Source organism: Dysidea avara, chromosome 12 (assembly GCF_963678975.1).
Source record: "Dysidea avara chromosome 12, odDysAvar1.4, whole genome shotgun sequence".
In the NCBI taxonomy this organism is placed as follows: domain Eukaryota; kingdom Metazoa; phylum Porifera; class Demospongiae; order Dictyoceratida; family Dysideidae; genus Dysidea; species Dysidea avara.
Genome location: NC_089283.1, coordinates 692,877 through 714,380, shown reverse-complemented (window position 1 = coordinate 714,380; position 21,504 = coordinate 692,877). Strand labels below are relative to the sequence as shown.

At 37.5% G+C, this 21,504-nt stretch overlaps 1 protein-coding gene across 1 annotated transcript in view; it reads right to left on the bottom strand.

The window, feature by feature from the left end:
- LOC136241382 (uncharacterized) overlaps positions 1 to 21,504 on the bottom strand; it is an 84,779-nt gene that overhangs the window by 28,355 nt on the left and 34,920 nt on the right. Inside the window, exons 23-31 of the mRNA XM_066032572.1 lie at positions 19,599 to 21,062; positions 19,052 to 19,239; positions 18,577 to 18,634; positions 18,298 to 18,471; positions 12,002 to 12,190; positions 10,491 to 10,664; positions 6,898 to 8,496; positions 5,855 to 6,042; positions 1,382 to 1,439 (exon numbers count right to left, since the gene is read on the bottom strand). Of these exons, the coding sequence (XP_065888644.1) occupies positions 1,382 to 1,439; positions 5,855 to 6,042; positions 6,898 to 8,496; positions 10,491 to 10,664; positions 12,002 to 12,190; positions 18,298 to 18,471; positions 18,577 to 18,634; positions 19,052 to 19,239; positions 19,599 to 21,062 (4,092 nt within the window). The remainder of the gene's footprint in view (positions 1 to 1,381; positions 1,440 to 5,854; positions 6,043 to 6,897; positions 8,497 to 10,490; positions 10,665 to 12,001; positions 12,191 to 18,297; positions 18,472 to 18,576; positions 18,635 to 19,051; positions 19,240 to 19,598; positions 21,063 to 21,504) is intronic.

The following is a 21,504-nucleotide window of genomic DNA, read 5'->3' as shown; positions in this document are numbered from 1 at the left end:
GTGTGAGCAATTTAAAAAAAGCTTGCTAATTAAAAGGTATGGCACCTGTTTTGCTTATGAGTATTCATCTTGTTTATACTTGTACATGGAAAGGTGCCACAACCTTTAATTAGCAGGTTTTTAAATTGCTCACACTCTTGTGAGATGACGTTACATTTGAGCAGTACGTAGCTAACTAGTTAACATTTTGCACACAATAGCTAATACAGCTCAAACTATAGAACGTGAAACTTTCAAAGTTTGCTGACCCCAGACCAACAACACTGCAAACCCTAACTATACTTCTGCTCCAGAAATAACAAGATGTCTACATTTAAAATGGATGGGTATTCCTTGTTACTACGCCATGTAATTGTAATCACTATCTAAAGAAAGTGAGACCTACTTTTTTGTGCAGTATATATACACACGCGCATGTGCTAGCACACACACACACATAAGCACACTCACACATATGCATGCTAGCACACACACACACACACACACACACGCATGATTTGATTTTTAATGTAACCTCACAGTAATCGGCATAGTCAGCATGCATGCATGCACACACAAATGCACAAACAAAAGAAAGGCTTTCAGTTACCATTAACATGGTTATGCACCAGCACTAGGATGTCTGTGCACTAATCAGGTGCTATAAATCAGAGCAGGCAAATCCAGGACCAGTAATATTCAGGAGACTGGACTATGTCTCACAAGTGTGGCTGAGCCTTTAACAACCACTATGTGAGCCATGGACAGTTGGCATATACTTCCCTGGTTAACACCAGGTACCCATTGCTAATACAACTGGGTGGGCTGCACACGCACCAACACAAAAGCCTTTGGCAGTCATGCAAAACACAGCTCTTGCCACCCAGCAGACCAGCACTGGGATGCCTGTGCACCACTTAGGTACTTGAGTCTTGTGTAGGTAAATCCTGGACTAGTAACCCACAGGAGGACTATCTAGGTCTTACGGAGAGAGGCCACGGAACCCAAAGTTCCACAACGACCCTAACACCACTAAGCAACAGTTGGGAATTTGTTTCCCTAGTAAGCACCTGGTACCCGTTGATGTTACAGCTGGATGGTGGCCACCAGGTCCTCATTTAAACAGCTGGGTAGACTGGAGCAATGTGAGTAAAGTGTCTTCTAGCATTGAACCTGGAACCTTTCAATTACCAAGCCTATGCTCTAGCCACTTGACAATGCTGCCTCACATGACACACACACACACACACACACACACACACACACACACACACACACACACACACACACACACACTAGATGACATACATGTGTAATACATTGCCAAGTATTTCACACACAACACACAATCGATACACATAATTATTCCTATAGTGTAGAATTAATACTACACATGACATACCAGCTTCTGAGCAATTGACACCAATCCATCCAGTCTGGCATAAACAGTCACCACTTTCCTAATATGTACCACAAAATGAAAGTTACACTATACAGTATACAATAGTAGTACTCAATAACAAACCCATGTATACAGTATACCATATAGTGGAAAATTTTTGAAGGGTTTTTCATTTGTGGTTTCTAAGAGGCCCTTCTCTTTAAAAATAATTCCCAAGTCCTGTTATTCTTTAAAAATAAATTCCCACATGTAAAAGTACCTCTCAAATTATGCACCTTGCAATTGACTTTACGTGATCCAACATTTTCATGATTCGCTCAAATATTCTTTGAATTTTAGTACTAAATGTTGCACCAATAGTTTGTGAGCAGCTGAACTAGAATGGCCATTGCTTGGAATAACTGCTGTCTATACTGCTGTTCTAGCCAAGATTCTAGAATAGATATAATCGGCTGATTAGAATTTACTCTATTTGAGACTCCCCCATTCTACTATCCAGTACAAGGGGGTAGGGGTTACTCCATCAATAAATCAGTTTTTGATAATTTGTGATGATTTCTGTTTTATTGAAATCCACACAGTCTTTGGAATATCCACTATTAGAAATTTAAAACCTTCACTTCTGCAAAATTTTCTGCTTCAAACATAACCCACTATAACAATGGCAGTTTTGCTTGCCAAATAGATCAGTGTATGGCTGCAAATAGTCCTATGTTGGTACTTTTAAACAGGCAAATTTACCATACCTCAATCAAAGTTTTCTATATCAGGGGTTGATCTGTAGAGCAAGTATTATAGTCAATATCCTAGCTTATAGTCAATAGCCTAGCTTATAGTCAATATCCTAGCTTATAGTCAATATCCTAGCTTATAGTCAATATCCTTATAGTCAATATCCTAGCTTATAGTCAATATCCTAGCTTATAGTCAATATCCTAGCTTATAGTCAATATCCTAGCTTATAGTCAATATCCTAGCTTATAGTCAATATCCTAGCTTATAGTTTTATTTGGCAGTGTAAACAGATAAAAGCACAAGAAGCACATGCGTTATTAAAAAAAGAGAGCTATATACCATAAATAGAATGCAAATGTATTTATAAGAGTCCTCAAACCCATTTGTGGCTGGATTTTTTGGTGGACTGCAATCACTACTTAAGTCTTGTCAGTATACCAACACTACCTGAACACTAAACTACTTCGTAATGTCAAAAAAATTGTTCACAAATTAAGTTACAGTCTATTGTTTATATATTTACAAAGGAAAAACTGCAACGCAACAAAGATGAAAATAATGTAAAAAGTCTTTCTGGTTATTGTACATCAAAAATAGTTCAGAGTATTTGAAAATCTTACTATCAACCCAAAGAAACAATCACATAAAACACTTTACACCTATTCTTACATGAAAATTTTAGCAGATTACAAAGTAAACTCGTAACAAGGGACCTATCAATTATGCTAAGCATAATAGGTGTCTTAGAGTATTGAGCAGCATAATATGCACAATACTTGTGTCATACTATAAATCCTAACTATGGTATGTTCACGTTGAGCTGAATCCTCAAAAACATTTAATAACTCATGGATGATGCAATTACACACGATCTTGAAATTTGGCTCATTTGTAGCACTCACTGCTTGACCCGCTAAAAGTACTTCAAAATCTTTTTGTTCAAATGTTTGACATAATATTTACAGCCAATCATAATTTTCACAATACATTTCCTATGTGGAAGCCATATAAGTACAGCGTCCATTACAGCCCTTTCCCGAACTTGTAATGGAACCAAACCGTATGTGTCTGTTGTTGACACCTTTGCTGTTACCAATAATCATCTGGTTGGCTGAAATGTTAACTCTGTTGAGAAAAATCCACTTTCTGTTTTTCAGGATTCAGCTCAACGTGAACATACTACAGTCAAAATACATATCACAGAAAAATACTCTAATAGAACAGTCAGTAACTTTAATTGTAGCTGACTGTTCTATTAGAGTATGTCAATCTTTCTGTGATATGCATTTTAACAAGCAAGAATTTATAGTCTGTGCTTCAAGCCACTTATTATTTACTTACAATATAAAGCATAAAATTCATTAGTAAAACAAGGGAATTGAAATATTTACCTGCTGAGCAAAAATTGGCCATTTTTGCAACATTCTATTTTGCAATAAAAATGTATTGAAATAATACACAAATACACATGCTACATAAAAACTTAACGCACATTTTATAACCGCTTTGGTATGCACTAAAACAAAGCTCAAATCAATAAAACCTATACACCATCAGATTCACCTTTTCATGGAGAGTAAGCAAATTTCTGCTTTGTGTTTGTACAGTGTAGTTATGGATGCTTATTTACAAAGTGGCAGAAATAAAGTCAATTCATTGTTGGAATGGCCTTCTTCTTTATCCAGGGCAAACACTATACTTTTATTAATTTGCTAGTTTATGATGAACAGACTCAGGTATGTTCAACAGCCAATTTTGGCAGGTTTTGATAAACCTGCTTTTTGCCAGTTTTGGCAACATTCGGTATCATATTTTTGCCAATTGTGACAAAATTAGGCTATCCCAGATGTTGGTAAATTTAGCATTGTTCATATTTTGCCAAATGTAGATCCAACATGTTGCCATTTTTGTCAATCTATTGGGTTCCATATTTTGCAGCTTTTGGGTTATTGCCAAAGTTGGAACACCCTTAAAAGCAAAGTCTGGCAATGTAAAGAATTTTATTTTGCCATTGTTGGCAATTTACGAAATGCAACTTCAAAGTTGTTACAACAGAATTAATGTAAAAGTTACTAAGCTTCCAAAACTGGCTCTTTTAAGCCCAAATTTGGCAGGATCTTTTTTTTTGTCAAATTTGGCAATAATTCGTAACCCCATTATTGCCAACATTGGCATTATGTGGGATCTGAATTATTGCAAAAAAATAGAGCAACATATTTTCCTTGGCAAGCTAAGGAGAGTATACACAGCTTTGTCATGGAACCAGTAAGTGCTTCAATTTCTCTCACAAGCATCTTAACAGTTGTTCCAAAATTGGAAGGTATCGGGTTTTACTTATATAGTGGTGTGTGTAACCATTGATTGTGGGTTTGAGTTTCCATTTTTGGCAAGAAACAAGATGTTTATAATTATTGTTTTTATTGCCAAATTTGGCATGCCTACTTCATGCCAATAATGGAATCTTGGAAATTCTAACTTGCCAATTTGGAAAATCAAACTTTCCAATTTTGGAAAGTACAAACTTACCAAAATTGGATAATACAAAACATGCCAATTTTGGTAATTACAGAACTTGCCCATTTTGGAAATTTTATAAACTTACCAAGTTTGGACTTATTATCTTGCCAATTTCGGTAGCTATAAAAGCTTCCAGTTTTGAAACCCCAAACTGAAATTCAATCCCACAATTAAAAGTTACTTTTGCAACTATAAAACAACATGGAATTTATGCCACTTTTGGAAATAACATAAAGCTGCTAGTGATACGTTTTTGAAGCAGCTCTAAAAGTTGCCAGTTTTGGCAGCTTTTGAAGTTGCCAGTTTTGGCAGCTTTTGAAGTTGCCAGTTTTGGCAGCTTTTGAAGTTGCCAGTTTTGGCAGCTTTTGAAGTTGCCAGTTTTGGCAGCTTTTTTTGAAGTTGCCAGTTTTGGCAGCTTTTGAAGTTGCCAGTTTTGGCAGCTTTTGAAGTTGCCAGTTTTGGCAGCTTTTGAAGTTGCCAGTTTTGGCAGCTTTTGAAAATAGCAGTGTAATTAGCTATTGGTCAAAATGAGTGCTTTAGTTTTAAAAAATCCACCATATGGCAGTTGCAGCCATGAATGGGTTAAACTGTTTTAGACTATGGTACAGCTCATTTAGAGGGTTACTAAATCACTTAGTCACCTGACATGCTCATTTAGTCACCTACACATGTTCATTTAGTAACCCGCCCTCAGGCAATTTTGTACGTGAAAAATAATTATAACACGAAAGGTGCACTGGAGTACTTGATAATACTGTAATACAATTGTTCTCCGTGTTCTGCGAATAATTCTGGACAAATAGTAGACTAAGCGGCATATCTACTGTAGCTCTAGCCGTTACTCTGGTTACCGGTCAAATAATTATTTTTGTGGGCGCTGTAAGGACTTTAGGAAGAAACCGTTTTGCCGTTCTACATTGCTCTTTCACCCCACCCTAATGCTCTGGCTATAAAGGTATGTACTTTAAACCATAGTCTAAATAAGTTAGACACCGCGACCAACGGGAACTAAGCGATTTAGTAACCCCTCTGGCCCTTAGTAGCATCCTTGCTGCGCTCGGGACGCTACAGCCTTGGGCCATTGGGGTTACTAAATCGCTTAGTTCCCTTAGTCTTGGTGTCTAACTATTATTTAATTACTGAAAAAGTATTTGAGCAACACTGGAAATATTTAATGGTCAGTGGCTGGTAATAATGTTCATCAACAATAGTGTTACTAACCTGTACACACTCTATAGTATTGTCAGGAACACATGTACAGTTTCTACACTGGCCATCCTTTGGTCCCCAGAATCCTTCATTGATACAACTGTTACAAGTTCTGTTGGTGATACCATCATGACAATTACACTGTCCACTTTCTCTGTTACATGTCAGATCTTGAGATCCATCTTGATTACAATCACAAGCTACAGGTAAATCATCGTAAGTCAATAACATACCATATATAGAAGTTTACACTTCTACTCTAACCCCTATGCTATCATTACAAGTATAAGGAAAATAGGAATTTTAAGTTCGATTAGCTGTGGGGATTATAGAAAAAAGTAGGGAAATAAGGGAGGTTGCCTACACCTGCAGATGAACATTTAATCCTTACTTCAGTTTACACCCATGACTGAATAGGGATTAAATGTTCACTAGTATATCTGTAGGTGTAGGTGACCTACCTTGTTTCCCAACTTTTTTTTTCTGTGGTCCCTATCGCTAATCGAACTTAAAATTCCTAATTTTTCCTTATATTTGTTTTGTAACATTACTATACCTGTGCATACCGCATCAAAAGAAAGGATGACACCAGAATTAATGTTTTAGTCTGAACACGTGCAACTGAAGGTGAGTCAGTAAAAAGAAATGGGACACAAAGGAAGACAAAGGTAAGTCCATGATGCGTGCATTGTACATACAGTGGTATGCCAAAAGCCACATCTCGGGATGAAGTGATGTCAAATAGTGAAAAATCAAACCTATAGCCTTAGCCGTGATTCAGTTATGCTTGCCTGAAGGCATGCAGGCAGACAGGCAGTTAGTCAGTAGAAAAATTCCATTATATTTTTAATTTCGTAACAATCTATTGGAAGCATTTAGGGTCTTACTGAAGGCACTTTTGGGTTTGGTTATACCTAACCAATAGTGCCAAGGCACCAGGATGGAGTTGTGAAGCTGGTTTTTTGGGTGATAATTTTTGGCTAGAAAACCCCAAACCTCTAGTATACAGTACTACCATACACACTCCTAGTATGTATTGGTAATATACAACTCACATTTACAAACATCATTTATAGCATCTCCATAATACATGTCAACACAAAATTGACAATTTCTTCCTTTAGTGTTGTCACCACACCCAATACATCTTCCACTTCGTCTGCGACATCTGTCAGAGTGTCCATTACACCTACACCTTCTACATGGCCTGTTTCTCTTTGGTCTTCCAAAGTATCCTCCTTGACAAACTCGACATCTATATCCACCACTTCCCTCTGGACAACTACTGTTCCAGTTCTTTAATGTACTTGATAGATTAAATGATAAAGTGTTATTGTCTATACTCAATGAAGTATGGCTCATTGTTAAACTGACATCTTGGAACCTCGGCTTATCATCCTTGTTGTCATAGGTAAACTTTAGTCGCAGCCTGTGTCGTCCACTACTTGTAACAATACTTGTTGTAGCAGACACTTCACCAAGAGTGTCTTCTTTGAATAACAGAGTGTAGGAACGACCATCAGAGTTTCTGCTGAAGCTTTCTAAGAGACTACCACTACCCTCTGTGTTGAATTGTAACACTTCAAGATTGTCATATTCTGTGGAGTCAACAATTCCCACACTTGTAAAACCCAATACAAATGTGTGATCATCAGTCTGTAGTGTTGCATTCACAAAGAAGTTTTCACCCATCACATCGACTACATCTGATGAAAATGCCAGAGAAACTGGTGATATCAGTAATGGTATAATACGATAATATTCCTCCACTTCACTGTCACTTGGAATATTTATTTGCCAGAGAGTTGGACGATCCTCCTCAAATACAATTTCACGAGCAGCCTTTATAGTTGTGAAGTCTATGTAAGGAGTTGTTAGGTTACCAGCAGCACACACGGCTGGTGTCGGAAGGAGACGCAGCAATGAACTAGTTGATGTAAACCTCGGAGTACTCCCATCATCTTCTACTGAAACATTTGATTGGTCAATTCCAAATTGTCGATCATCAAAGGGTACTTCATCTGTAGTTGGTGAGTAGTTGAACATCACAGATAGAGGGATGTCATCATCACCAATGTTACCAGACATTATCACCCTCCCTGGTTCATCTTCTTCAACATAATAACTGTAACTTACTGTGGACAAGTCAGCAGGATATGTTGTTAGATCAAAGTCACCAAATGCCACTGCTCCAAAATTCACAGTTGTTATGCTACCATTAGTGGTTAAGCCAGTACCAGTAATGTTTAGTGTAAAAGAAGTGTCATTACTTGTAACCATGGCTACAGAAGAGAATAGACCATTAAAGAAGTTAGCATTAACACTTTCATCAGTGGTGAGGAATTGTAGTGATGGTAGTAAAGACACTGGAAACAATACACCATAGTTGGTCAAGTTAACTCCTTCAGGTACTGTGATCTCCCATTGAACATCTTCACTTCCATCCAACAGATAAGTGATCTTTACTGGTACAGGTGGTAAACCAATATCAGGTCCACTAACTTGTCCACTGATAATCAGAGTTGGTGGAGGAGGTGATGGGGTAGGTGTCACTAATGAAGTGGTCATAACAAGACTAATTGATGTAGGTACATCAGAGGTGGTAGGACTGGGAGTTGGAGTTGGACTAATCGACGTGGTGGTAATTCCTAATACTGTACAAGAACAATGTATCACATTAAGAAACCATAATAAATACCAACTACTTATTCTATTGGTTAGCATAGCCTCAGTTGAAATGGTAGCTAGACAAATGAAGGGTAGACTATATATAATTCAAGGTATAAACTTGTATCTGGAAAAAACATATTAGTAGATGTTTGGTTTAAATTGATAGCTAAACTCTCTTTGAAAGCAATTCCACATTAGGACACAACCAATAGTATCCTACTTGCTGTTGAAAGAAACATGTGACCTGCTGAGTGAAAAAGCTGACTACATTCCATTTCCTCAAACCTCTTTTCATGCTTCCCTTGTAGATGAAAACTAATAAGGTGTTAAAGCTTCAGCCTAACATGGTAAATACTTACAAAATTATAGTGGAACCTGTTAATCAGGACACTTGATAACCTGTTAATCAGGACACTTGATAACCTGTTAATCAGGATACTTGATAACCTGTTAATCAGGATACTTGATAACCTGTTAATCAGGACACTTGATAACCTGTTAATCAGGATACTTGGTACTTAGCATGTAAACTGACCTGGACACTTGACACGCTTGGTTGGTCCCAAGGTGTCCTTAATGCACAGGTTTCACTGTAATGACAACCAGCAGTGGAGGATCTAGAAATTTTAAAGGATTTCTGAAACTGAATAAATTAGAATATATTATGGATGGGGATTAAGGACACGCCTCCAATAAAATTTAAATTTAGAGGCTCTTAGATTGAACTATTGCCTACTTTTAGTTAACAATTGTATGCTTTAAATTGGGCAATAGTTGTGAGTAAACTGCAGCTTACTTTATTAGCTATAGAGTTGTTACTTGACTGCTCTATTAGAGCATCTTGATCACTTAATGCAGTGGGAGGTGAGTATTACTGCTAGCATAATTAATGGCATAATAGGTAAGAATTGAACATAACACAACACTAAAGGTACAAATTTTGTACACCTGAGCATGATGTTATTGAAGCTTGATACAAATTGGGATAGTCCAATAGAAAGAGGTAAACACAGTGAAAGTTCTCAGCTACTTGTGAAGGTGAAGGATGATTAAAGATCATAGAACAATCACCATGTACCACAGAGAACGTTCACATATATAGATACTCAGGCAAAATACAGTTTTATTTAAGGGGCAGTCGGGCACAAATCAGCATGACTGGAGCATATTGATGGAAATTTTGGAGCACTGCTCAAAAGCACAACAGGCTCAGGCCAAATGATGAGTTAGGGGTTGTACTCTCAGTGTTCTTACTCATTTAGAACCACCAAGATGTGTGCATTGTTCTTATTGCGGTATACTTCAAAAGGCTCATGGGCACATGTCCAGCCAAAAAGCAACATCTTTTGTAAAACCAAAATACTAGTCATCATTTAGATACAACTCTGAAGTTTGGGCTTGGCTATATATCCAATATTCCTGGCTGCAGTATATACTGATATTAAGTGCTGTTACAATAATTACAATGTACCTAGTAAATATAGTTTTCATTTTAAATTAAGATAAATCATTACTGCTTTAACCAAAACATTTTCAATTTCCAAGTCATAATTATTACACTAGGTGTGCAGTTGGAGTTTTAAAATCACCAACAGCTAATTCCTAATCAAATGGGTACAAACACATAGCTACCTTTTAAGTTGCATCGCAATAAGTCTGATATGAACACACAAAATCTTAGGGTGGAAATATTTGGCAGTTTGAGGTACACCATGCTGCAATTATACAATTTGGTGTACAATTTAGCCATTTGACTAGAAACTAGCTGGTAATGAAAACCACTGGTTTACATATCTCTTCACCATAAAATGGAATGTGTTAAGAACACTGTCTGTACCTTATCCTAATCCTAAACATATACTTGGATACTTTACACCTCATTTAATATTCTGTCATGACGACACTATAAAACTCAAAAGGTATACCTCGTAATAGCTATTGTCAGGGATGCATACAACAGCAAAATTAATAATATTACCTTTTTCGCACTCAGCCTCAGTACCATTCCAGTTTCCATCACTCTGACAGGTCCTAGTGTCACTACCAGTTAGCTCATAACCATCATCACATGTGAAGGCACAAGTGTCTCCATAAACAATACCAGTACAGTCAATTACTCCATTATCAGGACCATCAAGTGGTATACATGATACTGAAGAAAGGAATAGTGATAATATAATAATCAGAATTAATAATACACACCACAAATTGTGGTAGTGTAGGTGACCTGTTGTAGATCTATATCTCTAGACCAATCTCTAACCTGAACTTGTTAACTATTATGATAAAATACTTTTTGTGTGTATACCAAACAAATTAATTTATACACCTCATCATCAGTACAGATGGACAGTACAGATGGACAGTACAGATGGACAGTACAGATGGACAGTACAGTTGGACAGTACAGATGGACAGTACAGGTGGACAGTACAGATGGACAGTACAGGTGGACAGTACAGTTGGACAGTACAGTTGGACAGTACAGATGGACAGTACAGGTGGACAGTACAGATGGACAGTACAGGTGGACAGTACAGGTGGACAGTACAGGTGGACAGTACAGGTGGACAGTACAGGTGGACAGTACAGTTGGACAGTACAGGTGGACAGTACAGGTGGACAGTACAGGTGGACAGTACAGGTGGACAGTACAGGTGGACAGTACAGGTGGACAGTACAGGTGGACAGTACAGGTGGACAGTACAGGTGGACAGTACAGGTGGACAGTACAGGTGGACAGTACAGGTGGACAGTACAGGTGGACAGTACAGGGTTCTTTACACTTGGTTGAAGACCATTAGTCTCCACTAATAAATTACAACTATCATTAGGTAGACTAATATGAGGAAGACCCATAGGTAAAGATGATTATGCCAGAATAGTTTTTGAAATAATAGGTACGTACATGTGAGAACCATGCTGGCATTTTTGAAGAAAATCTTCACTTGTACAACTCAATGAAATAAAACTGAGATGCTCTAAGTGGTTGATATTTTTAAGTCTCATTAATTCTACTACTACTACCTAAAAAGGCAGCCAGATAGTATATGATGAAGCACAATTACGAAATGAAATACTCTTTAATATAACCTTCTAATAATTTTGTGCATGCCCTTTTCTGAGTGACTATTCTATTAAAGTAGCTTAAATCATGTTCTTGTACATGAGATTACTACCATAGTTTGCCTTTTTTATTGCAAAATAATTTTTGGATGCAAAACTTGTACAAAAATTTCTTACACAAAACATTTTACAAAAGATTGAACTACTCTAATAGAGCAGTCATTCACGTAAATCATATGAAAATGAATCCTTTTATCACTAAACTTTTTTGCATGATAATAAAGTGAATTATGGTATACTCCATCGCTTCTACACTGAATCCTTTTAAACCATCAAAAGGCAATAATTGCAGTAGCGTGTTTTGGTAGTTCATCTACGTATCTACAAACCCAATATGTAGTCTGGTGTAAAGAAGCCACTCACCTCTATCACAAGTAGGATCACTACCAGACCAGCTACCATCATTATCACATTGTCTACTAATACTATCACTTGGTTCAAACCCATCATTACATGTTAGGGTACAAGTGTCTCCAACAACATGAGCTCTATCACCTCCCATTGTACAATTATATGAACCATCATCAGGTGTAGTCAGTGGTGGACATGTTACTATAATAATGATAGTGATGTGTAATACATCGATAATATCATGTATCATAATTAATTTCTATATTGTGATAAAATTTTATATCATGATATTATCATTACACATAATGGTTTGGTACTTTTACACAAAGTTTACTAGAAAATGATGTTTAAGTAATAGTTGTAACACGGGCATGAGGACTTTGCCCTGATATGTATGCCCGACTGCCCGAGGCCCGAGGGCATACATACTAGGCGAAGCCCGAATGCCCCGTGTTACAGCTAATATGTAGCACTTACCGTAGAGTCGGGTTGTTAAGCGCACATTATTTGTTAAGTGCATACACATTTCTTGTAACTAACCACGGATGATAAATGCATGGGAAAATGTGACGATAAAGCTACACACAACAAGAAATGTCAAGAAAAGCTGAGAGTACTGAAACATTAATGTCTCCTCAAGCGTTTACGTCCCCCTTGAGGTCTCCCTTCACTATCTATACAGCAAATCTGCCATCTGGATAGTGATAATCTTGTTTATCAAGAAGGACTTCACCAAGAAATGGGGTCAAATATTCTTACACACTGGCATGGCGACTATCAACTACTCTGGTGATTCCGTGTTACACCCACCACAATTATTTATTAGGCGTATGCACCTAACAGATAGTATGATTTTTACAAAAAGTTTTCTCTGAAAATTATAAGCGCATGTGCTTAACAATCTGACTTTACGGTATTAGGCTGATAGCCTGTATTGGGCAATCAATCACCCAAGCCAATACGAGTGCAGCCACTGGATGTATTATATACCCATACCTAAAATTTTTGATTGTGGGTCAGCAACTAGTACGTTTCGGTTACATTTGGTTTCGATGAATGGGTATATCCTAGAGATATCATGGAGAATTTGGTTTACACGAGTTTAATATTTTAATCAGTGTTATTGAATTGTTTATAGAAAATTCCTAGATAGGTAAGCTTGCTTGTAAAGTGGTTACTCTGTGCAGAGTGGTAGCTTCATGATGAGGGTGTGTCTGTATTTGAAAACATGTGGAAACGACCAGTGAATAAGCTATAGCACTCGTACTCACTTTAGCTCAATGTTTTTCAACTCGTAAGATGGCAAGGATAACAAAACGCTCTTCATCTGAGTGGTTTTCAAGGCAAAATCCAAGTCATGCACCCTAATCACGTGAGTATTAATCGATCCCCACAATCGATTTTGGCATCAACGTCTATATATCACTGCCCAGTTGTAGCCCGAGCGGCTCCTTTGATCTGAAGTGTGGAAGTGTTAAATGACAGATTGTAAAACTTGTTTTCTTTAATAGAGACTTCCAGTAGGTTAAGTGGTGCTATATTTTTTTAGTACTTTTATAATTATGTGTATAACTACTACATTTGTAATTTATTACCATGACTACATGCTGATTTATATATCGCGGTAATTTATCGTATCGTGATACAAAATGTATGCTATAATAGTGATAGGCAATATACAAATATTTTATATCGCACAACACTAAATTAGGGTTCCACCGATACAGGAAAATAACTACCGATCCGATACCGATACCTAGAAGTAAATTTTCACCGATACAGATACCGATACCGATAATTGCTATACAATTTACAATCATCTCAAGCTGGCTATGTGTGACTGTTCTAGTAGAATATATTATTGTGCAGTGACTGTTCTATTAGAGTATTTCGATCTTTTTCATGCAAACATAGTAAGTAGCAGTTGCTTGATGTTTAGCAAAGCAATTCCTGCACCTTTTATGCTAGAATAATGCTCAACACTATTTCCAACTTGTTATACCTCACGTTTTGCTAGCGTAGGATTTATGATGATAGTTATGGTTATGACGATTGGCGCGAGTGGCTATTAATCGGTATCGGAATACCTGAATAACCGATACCGATCAATACGAAAAGTCCAATATCGGCTCCTATACGATACCGATCCGATTATCGGTGGAACACTACACTAAATAACAATAAATATTATTGTACATTGTATAAGACACCAGATCAAGAAGAAAATGATACAATGAGTTATTATCTACTGAGAGCACCTAACATTTAATATATTATTGAAAACCAAAGTGGCCATTTGACTTTAGCTTATCTGTAATACCCATTACACACCATTCAAACTTCATGCAAACTATGACTATCTACTAACTTCATTTCCAGGAAAAACACGGTGTTAACATTATAGGCTGTACATTCCAATCTCATTTCTATGTGATGGTATGAAACTAGACATCAAGACACACGGTAGTGTGTCGTGCGGCCCAAGAAGCCGGCGTGCCACCCGTGAGTATATTAACAGGAAAAAAGAAAACGCAATTTTCACACCTATATAGCTCTGTGATCCCTTATCGGATTGGAAAAAAACCAAATTTGCTAGATAGGTGCCGGCCAGTAAGGGGAGTCTACACACCAATTTGAAGAAAATCGCTCCAGCCATTTCCGAGATACGAGCGAACAAAATTTCGTTTTAATTTCTTCATTTTTTTCTTCTTCTACTTCATCTTCATTTTGCAAAATCCGCCATAAAACACGAATGCGTGCTCGGATCGGGCTGAAATTTGGCACACTTAAAGGGCTCATTAAGGCGGATCTCTGTACCAACTTTGGTAGGAATCCAATGAACATTCATGGAGTTATGACTGATTATTTGCGAAAATAAGGTCAAAGGTCTGTCACGCCCACAGGGTAAACTCCTTTGAGGAATCAGTTGAAAATTGCTATGTAGATGGAGCAACCATCGTAGGAGTGCCTTTTTGTGGTTTGAAAGGAATCGGGATAAACACCACGGAGATATGACACAAAACCCGACTTGTGTCAAAATTACGCAATTGATTTTTATGAATAAAAAAACTATTAGTTTTCTTGTCTATCAGGCAAACCGCTTAGAGCAATGAGCTGAAAATTAGTATGTAGCTGGAATAATCATCATAGAAAGTCCTTGTAGTAGTACAGAAGAATCGGATTACAAACCACTGAGTTATGATTTGAAAGGCAACTACGTGTAGCAAATGCGAGATCGAGATACTATAATAGAACAGTCACCCTAATAAAGCATTCAGCTGCATTTATAATTTACTCAATTATATTACATTGCAAGTTATTCTGTAGGGAATTCAGCTACAAACAAGTCACCCTGTAGTCAGATCAGCCAGAAGAAGGTACCTAATAGAGAGTTCAGCTACAAAGAAACCATCACGTATAGAGAGTTCAGCTCAAACAAATTGCCCTGTAGAGAGATCAGCTAGAAGAAGTTACCTTGTAGAGAGTTCAGTTACAAAGAAATAATCATGCAAAGTGTTCAGCAACAAACAAATCACCCAGTAGAAAGTTCCGCTATGAACAGATCACACTGTAGAGAGTTCAGTTAGAAACAACTCATCTTGTAGACAGATCAGCTAGAAGAAGTAACCTTGTAGAGAGTTCAGCTACAAAGAAACGACCATGTAAGAGAGTTCAGCTAGAAGAAGTCACCTTGTAGAGAGTTCAGCTACAAAGCAACCACCATGTAGAGAGTTCAGCTGCAAACACATTACCCTGTAGAGAATTCAGCTACAAACAAATCGCCCTGTAGGGAATTCAGCTAGAAACAAGTTACCTTGTAGACAGATCAGCTAGAAGAAGTTACCTTGTAGAGAGTTCAGCTGCAAACAAATCACCCTGTAGAGAATTCAACTACAAACAGATAACCCTGCAGAGAGTTCAGCTAGAGTCAAGTCACCTTGTAGAGAGAATCCTGTAAAGAGTTCATCTATGTACAAGCAGATCACCCTGTAGAGAGTTCAGCTACATTACAAGTCACCCAGTAGAGAGATCAGCTGCAAATTATCCTGTGGGGATTAATTGAGATGTAATAAATATATGCTCTCTTTTTATATTATGAACTCTTGATATAATTATGCATTATATATATAATTTGTATATTTACTGATAAAATCAGAATGAGTTAAAGTATTTATAAAATCTGCTTCATCCTTTTCTTTTTCCTATGGTAAAGAAAAAATTATAGGTTAAAAAGCCCCAAAGCTGGCCATAGGCCGGCTTTGGGGTATACAAATACAAAAAGAAGTGAAATCTAATCAAGTTGTAAAAAAAGGAGTGCGGCCCTTGAAAAGGCTATGGCTATGGTGAAAAAAGATGTGAAATCCGAGGTGGCGGCCAAGGAATGGCTGTGATGGTAGGTTAATGGTAAAAATTTTAATACCGACAATTCAGGTGAATTTTGTGCCAATTGACCACGCGGCACCAAATTCACCTGAATTGTCGTTATTAAATTTTTTACCATTAACCTACCATCACAGCCATTTCTTGGCCGCCACCTTGGATTTCACATCTTTTTTCACCATAGCCTTTTCAAGGGCTGCACTCCTTTTTTTTACAGCTTGGCTGTTTTTGATTAGATATACAACTACAGCAACTATTATCAAGAACGTAACAACTACACAAGTACACATTTGTGGATCACATGTTTCAAATATAAAATTTCTTGAGTAACACTAGCCACTCATGATCACTTTCAACAGAACAATGCCACATAAACCTCTCTATCAGGACACACGATAGTGTGTCTTGCGGTCAAATACAGCTATTGCAGAGACCCGCAACAGACAAGTGTGTATTTTACTGGAACCAAGAAAATGTCGTCCATGATGAAAGTGTGGATGATGTGACCAGTCGTACCCTGCCATCATTTTTATTACTGTTGTGTTAGATTGATTCTACTTGACTGCCTTATTGGGGCAGTATTAACTGTTCCTTGCTCAACATTTTCGCTGAAATTTCTTTCTGTTAATATGTACCGTCTCAGAAATACCTGACTATATAGCATGCATACTGAGAAAATCGAAAGTAAAAAAATTATAAAATTATGCCATGCTACAAAGACAAAAATGCAAGGTTTTATCAGGCCAATACTCGGAGAAGAAATACTCATATCAGTGAAAAACTAAACATCATCTTATTCGCCTGCTAATGGAGAGTTTGAAAATCTTTGTTTTGTTTCTGTAGCCCCAACGGTATGCGTGCCACGTGAATTTGTTTACGATGCGGTAAACAAAAGTGAGATATTTCTTCACCTAAACTGTCTTCACACCCATATGCGTCAGTACCTAAAAGGCTAATACTCTACCTTGGCTGATTTGCTAATCCATGGTGAACATTTCAAGCCAAATGGCAACATTGTAGACTAATATAAATGGAAGTTATGACTGCAAATGTATATGCCTGTAGTTTATTTACAGTGCAGTTGCTGTATAAATTGATTAGGTCTGCGCCGATTATGTCAAAATAATTTGGGGCATAATAGGTAGCCAAAAGCATTGAGCATAATGCCAGCATAATGTCAGCATAATAGGCAAAATTTTTGTGCATTGGTTATCAGAGAAGCTGAAACTTGCATGATGCAGAATGGGATAGTGTGCAAACATGGTAAAAATCAGATTTACAGCTACGTTGTGAAGAAAAGTTAAATTGAAGATTGATATACTCTAATAGAACAGTCACAGCATGTCGAAATACCCTAATAGAACGTTCACAGATGTATTAGATACTCTTCACAGATGTATTAGATACTCTAATAGAGCAGTCAAGACACAATTTTGTATGAGCATATTTCGAGAATAATGGGACATAATTGGAGCATAACAGGAAAATTTTTGGAGCAGTGCTCAAAAGCATAATAGGCTCAGGCCTAAAATCGATTATATCTTGTTCTTCCGACCATCTAGCGCTATGATTCCAAAACTACTCACCACATGAAACTTTGGTTATCCATTGCTTGGATACTGCTGAGAAAAAAATTCAAAAGTTGTGCAAATAAGTCGGGTTTTTGCTGAGACAGTCACATAGTTTATAAATAGTTTCAAAATCTCAGTTTGGAACTTTCAAATCATTCGAGACACAATTGAGTCTGATTAGTGACCATGGTAGCACCTGGATATTTGTAAAACACTTTGGATACTTCAATAGCTCAAAATTAGCTCTATTATGGAAATATATGCACCATGTAACCATAACAACATTGTCAGCTTCAAAACTACTATGTATTTGGAATTAGGGTAGGAAAACTGACAGGAACACATAAACAAATATACCTTGTTCACATTCAACCTCAGAACCATTCCAGTTTCCATCACTCTGACAGGTCCTAGTGTCACTACCAGTTAGCTCATAACCATCATCACATGTGAAGGAACAAGTGTCTCCATAAACACTACCAGTACAGTCAATTACTCCATTATCAGGACCATCAAGTGGTGGACATGATACTGAAGAGAGAAGAATAGTATATAATATACACATCACAAGCTATTCAATACACATAAAACTGTATTATCAAATCTAAGGCTCACTAGATTCAAACAGCTTCTCACCTTGCACTGAACAGTTATCACCAGTCCATCCTTCTCTGCACACACACTCACCAGTTTCCTGCGTAGAACAAGTACCCAGGTAATACTATGACCCTTAACGAGACCTGAATATTAATAACACATGAGCTATGCATACACCACTAGGTATTTGATCAGTTATACCTTAAACCACCATGTGCAATAGATCATGCCTTAAACCACCATGTGCAATAGATCATGCCTTAAACCACCATGTGCAATAGATCTGTGTAAAGTGACTTAAGAACTGATAGTATGTCTACACTCTATTCCAGTGATGAGTGATATGCGACCAATTGTAATGTATGTAGCACCACGTTGTGTTAGTAGATATAAAACTGGTTAGCATTAGTGTATGCAAGAATTTAAGACACAGGTTATGGACTAATCAACATCTCCTCACCCACTTAGCAACACGTTAGGTAACACACTCAATGCAGATAAGTTAGTTACTAACCTGTACACACTCTATAGTATTGTCAGGAACACATGTACAGTTTCTACACTGGCCATCCTTTGGTCCCCAGAATCCTTCATTGATACAACTGTTACAAGTTCTGTTGGTGATACCATCATGACAATTACACTGTCCACTTTCTCTGTTACATGTCAGATCTTGAGATCCATCTTGATTACAATCACAAGCTACAGGTAGTAAATCATCAAAATATATTAACATACCATATTTGACCGGGCCTGCGAAAACAGGGCATGTGGGCACAAACTACACCCCATAACTCTACAGGTCATATCTCAGTATTGGAAACATATATTTCCATTCCGTAACTTGCATCATGATGCAAATTAAACGCTCACTATGAGCTGAAAATTGCAATGTCATAGCATAATGGTACAAAAAGTTATGTGTGATGAAAGTATGAAAAAGTAGGAAAAAATCATGTGCCCACATGCCCTATTATTGCAGGCCCGGTCACATTAACACCTCTAACCCCTATACTATCACTATACACACTCCTAGTATGTATTGGTAATATACAACTCACATTTACAAACATCATTTATAGCATCTCCATAATACATGTCAGCACAAAATTGACAATTTCTTCCTTTAGTGTTGTCACCACACCCAATACATCTTCCACTTCGTCTGCGACATCTGTCAGAGTGTCCATTACACCTACACCTTCTACATGGCCTGTTTCTCTTTGGTCTTCCAAAGTATCCTCCTTGACAAACTCGACATCTATACCCACCACTTCCCTCTGGACAACTACTGTTCCAGTTCTTTAATGTACTTGATAGATTAAATGATAAAGTGTTATTGTCTATACTCAATGAAGTATGGCTCATTGTTAAACTGACATCTTGGAACCTCGGCTTATCATCCTTGTTGTCATAGGTAAACTCTAGTCGCAGCCTGTGTCGTCCAATAGTTGTCGTAGCAAACACTTTACCAGGAGTGTCTTCTTTGAATAACAGAGTATAGGAACGACCACGAGAGTCTCTGCTGAAGCTCTCCAAGAGACTACCACTACCCTCTGTGTTGAACTGTAACACTTCAAGATTGTCATATTCTGTGGAGTCAACAATTCCCACACTTGTAAAACCCAAAGCAAATGTGTGATCATCAGTCTGTAGTGTTGCATTCACAAAGAAGTTTTCACCCATCACATCGACTACATCTGATGAAAATGCCAGAGAAACTGGTGATATCAGTAATGGTATAATACGATAATATTCCTCCACTTCACTGTCACTTGGAATATTTATTTGCCAGAGAGTTGGACGATCCTCCTCAAATACAATTTCACGAGCAGCCTTTATAGTTGTGAAGTCTATGTAAGGAGTTGTTAGGTTACCAGCAGCACACACAGCTGGTGTCGGAAGGAGACGCAGCAATGAACTAGTTGATGTAAACCTCAGAGTACTCCCATCATCTTCTACTGAAACATTTGATTGGTCAATTCCAAATTGTCGATCATCAAAGGGTACTTCATCTGTAGTTGGTGAGTAGTTGAACATCACAGATAGAGGGATGTCATCATCACCAATGTTACCAGACATTATCACCCTCCCTGGTTCATTTTCTTCAACATAATAACTGTAACTTACTGTGGACAAGTCAGCAGGATATGTTGTTAGATCAAAGTCACCAAATGCCACTGCTTCAAAATTCACAGTTGTTATGCTACCATTAGTGGTTAAGCCAGTACCAGTAATGTTTAGTGTAAAAGAAGTGTCATTACTTGTAACCATGGCTACAGAAGAGAATAGACCATTAAAGAAATTAGCATTAACACTTTCATCAGTGGTGAGGAATTGTAGTGATGGTAGTAAAGACACTGGAAACAATACACCATAGTTGGTCAAGTTAACTCCTTCAGGTACTGTGATCTCCCATTGAACATCTTCACTTCCATCCAACAGATAAGTGATCTTTACTGGTACAGGTGGTAAACCAATATCAGGTCCACTAACTTGTCCACTGATAATCAGAGTTGGTGGGACTAAACAATACAATGTAAATTACTAGTTGTGGTGTGTGACTAGTTGTGGGGTGTGTGACTAGTTGTGGGGTGTGTGACTAGTTGTGGTGTGTGACTAGTTGTGGTGTGTGACTACTGTATTATATGGTAAGGCATTAGCATACCAAATTATCTTATATCGGCAACAAAATTATTAAATTAAGTTGCAAAACACAGTAGGAACAGTCGAAATTACTATCTCAGAGATTCTAAAATATGAGCCAGGTGGTATGCCCTTGATCCCTGAATGTCATTTAATGCATCTTGTTTATGCTTGTGTAAATCCCATTGCCATTGTTAGCCCCACCCCCTTGTACTTTAGCTAGTTTTGGTGGCCACATGCTAATTTTATTGCTGAAATTATAGTAGCCACGTATGGTAATTAGCTTGCGAAATATGGAAATATTGTCTATAATGAACAAGG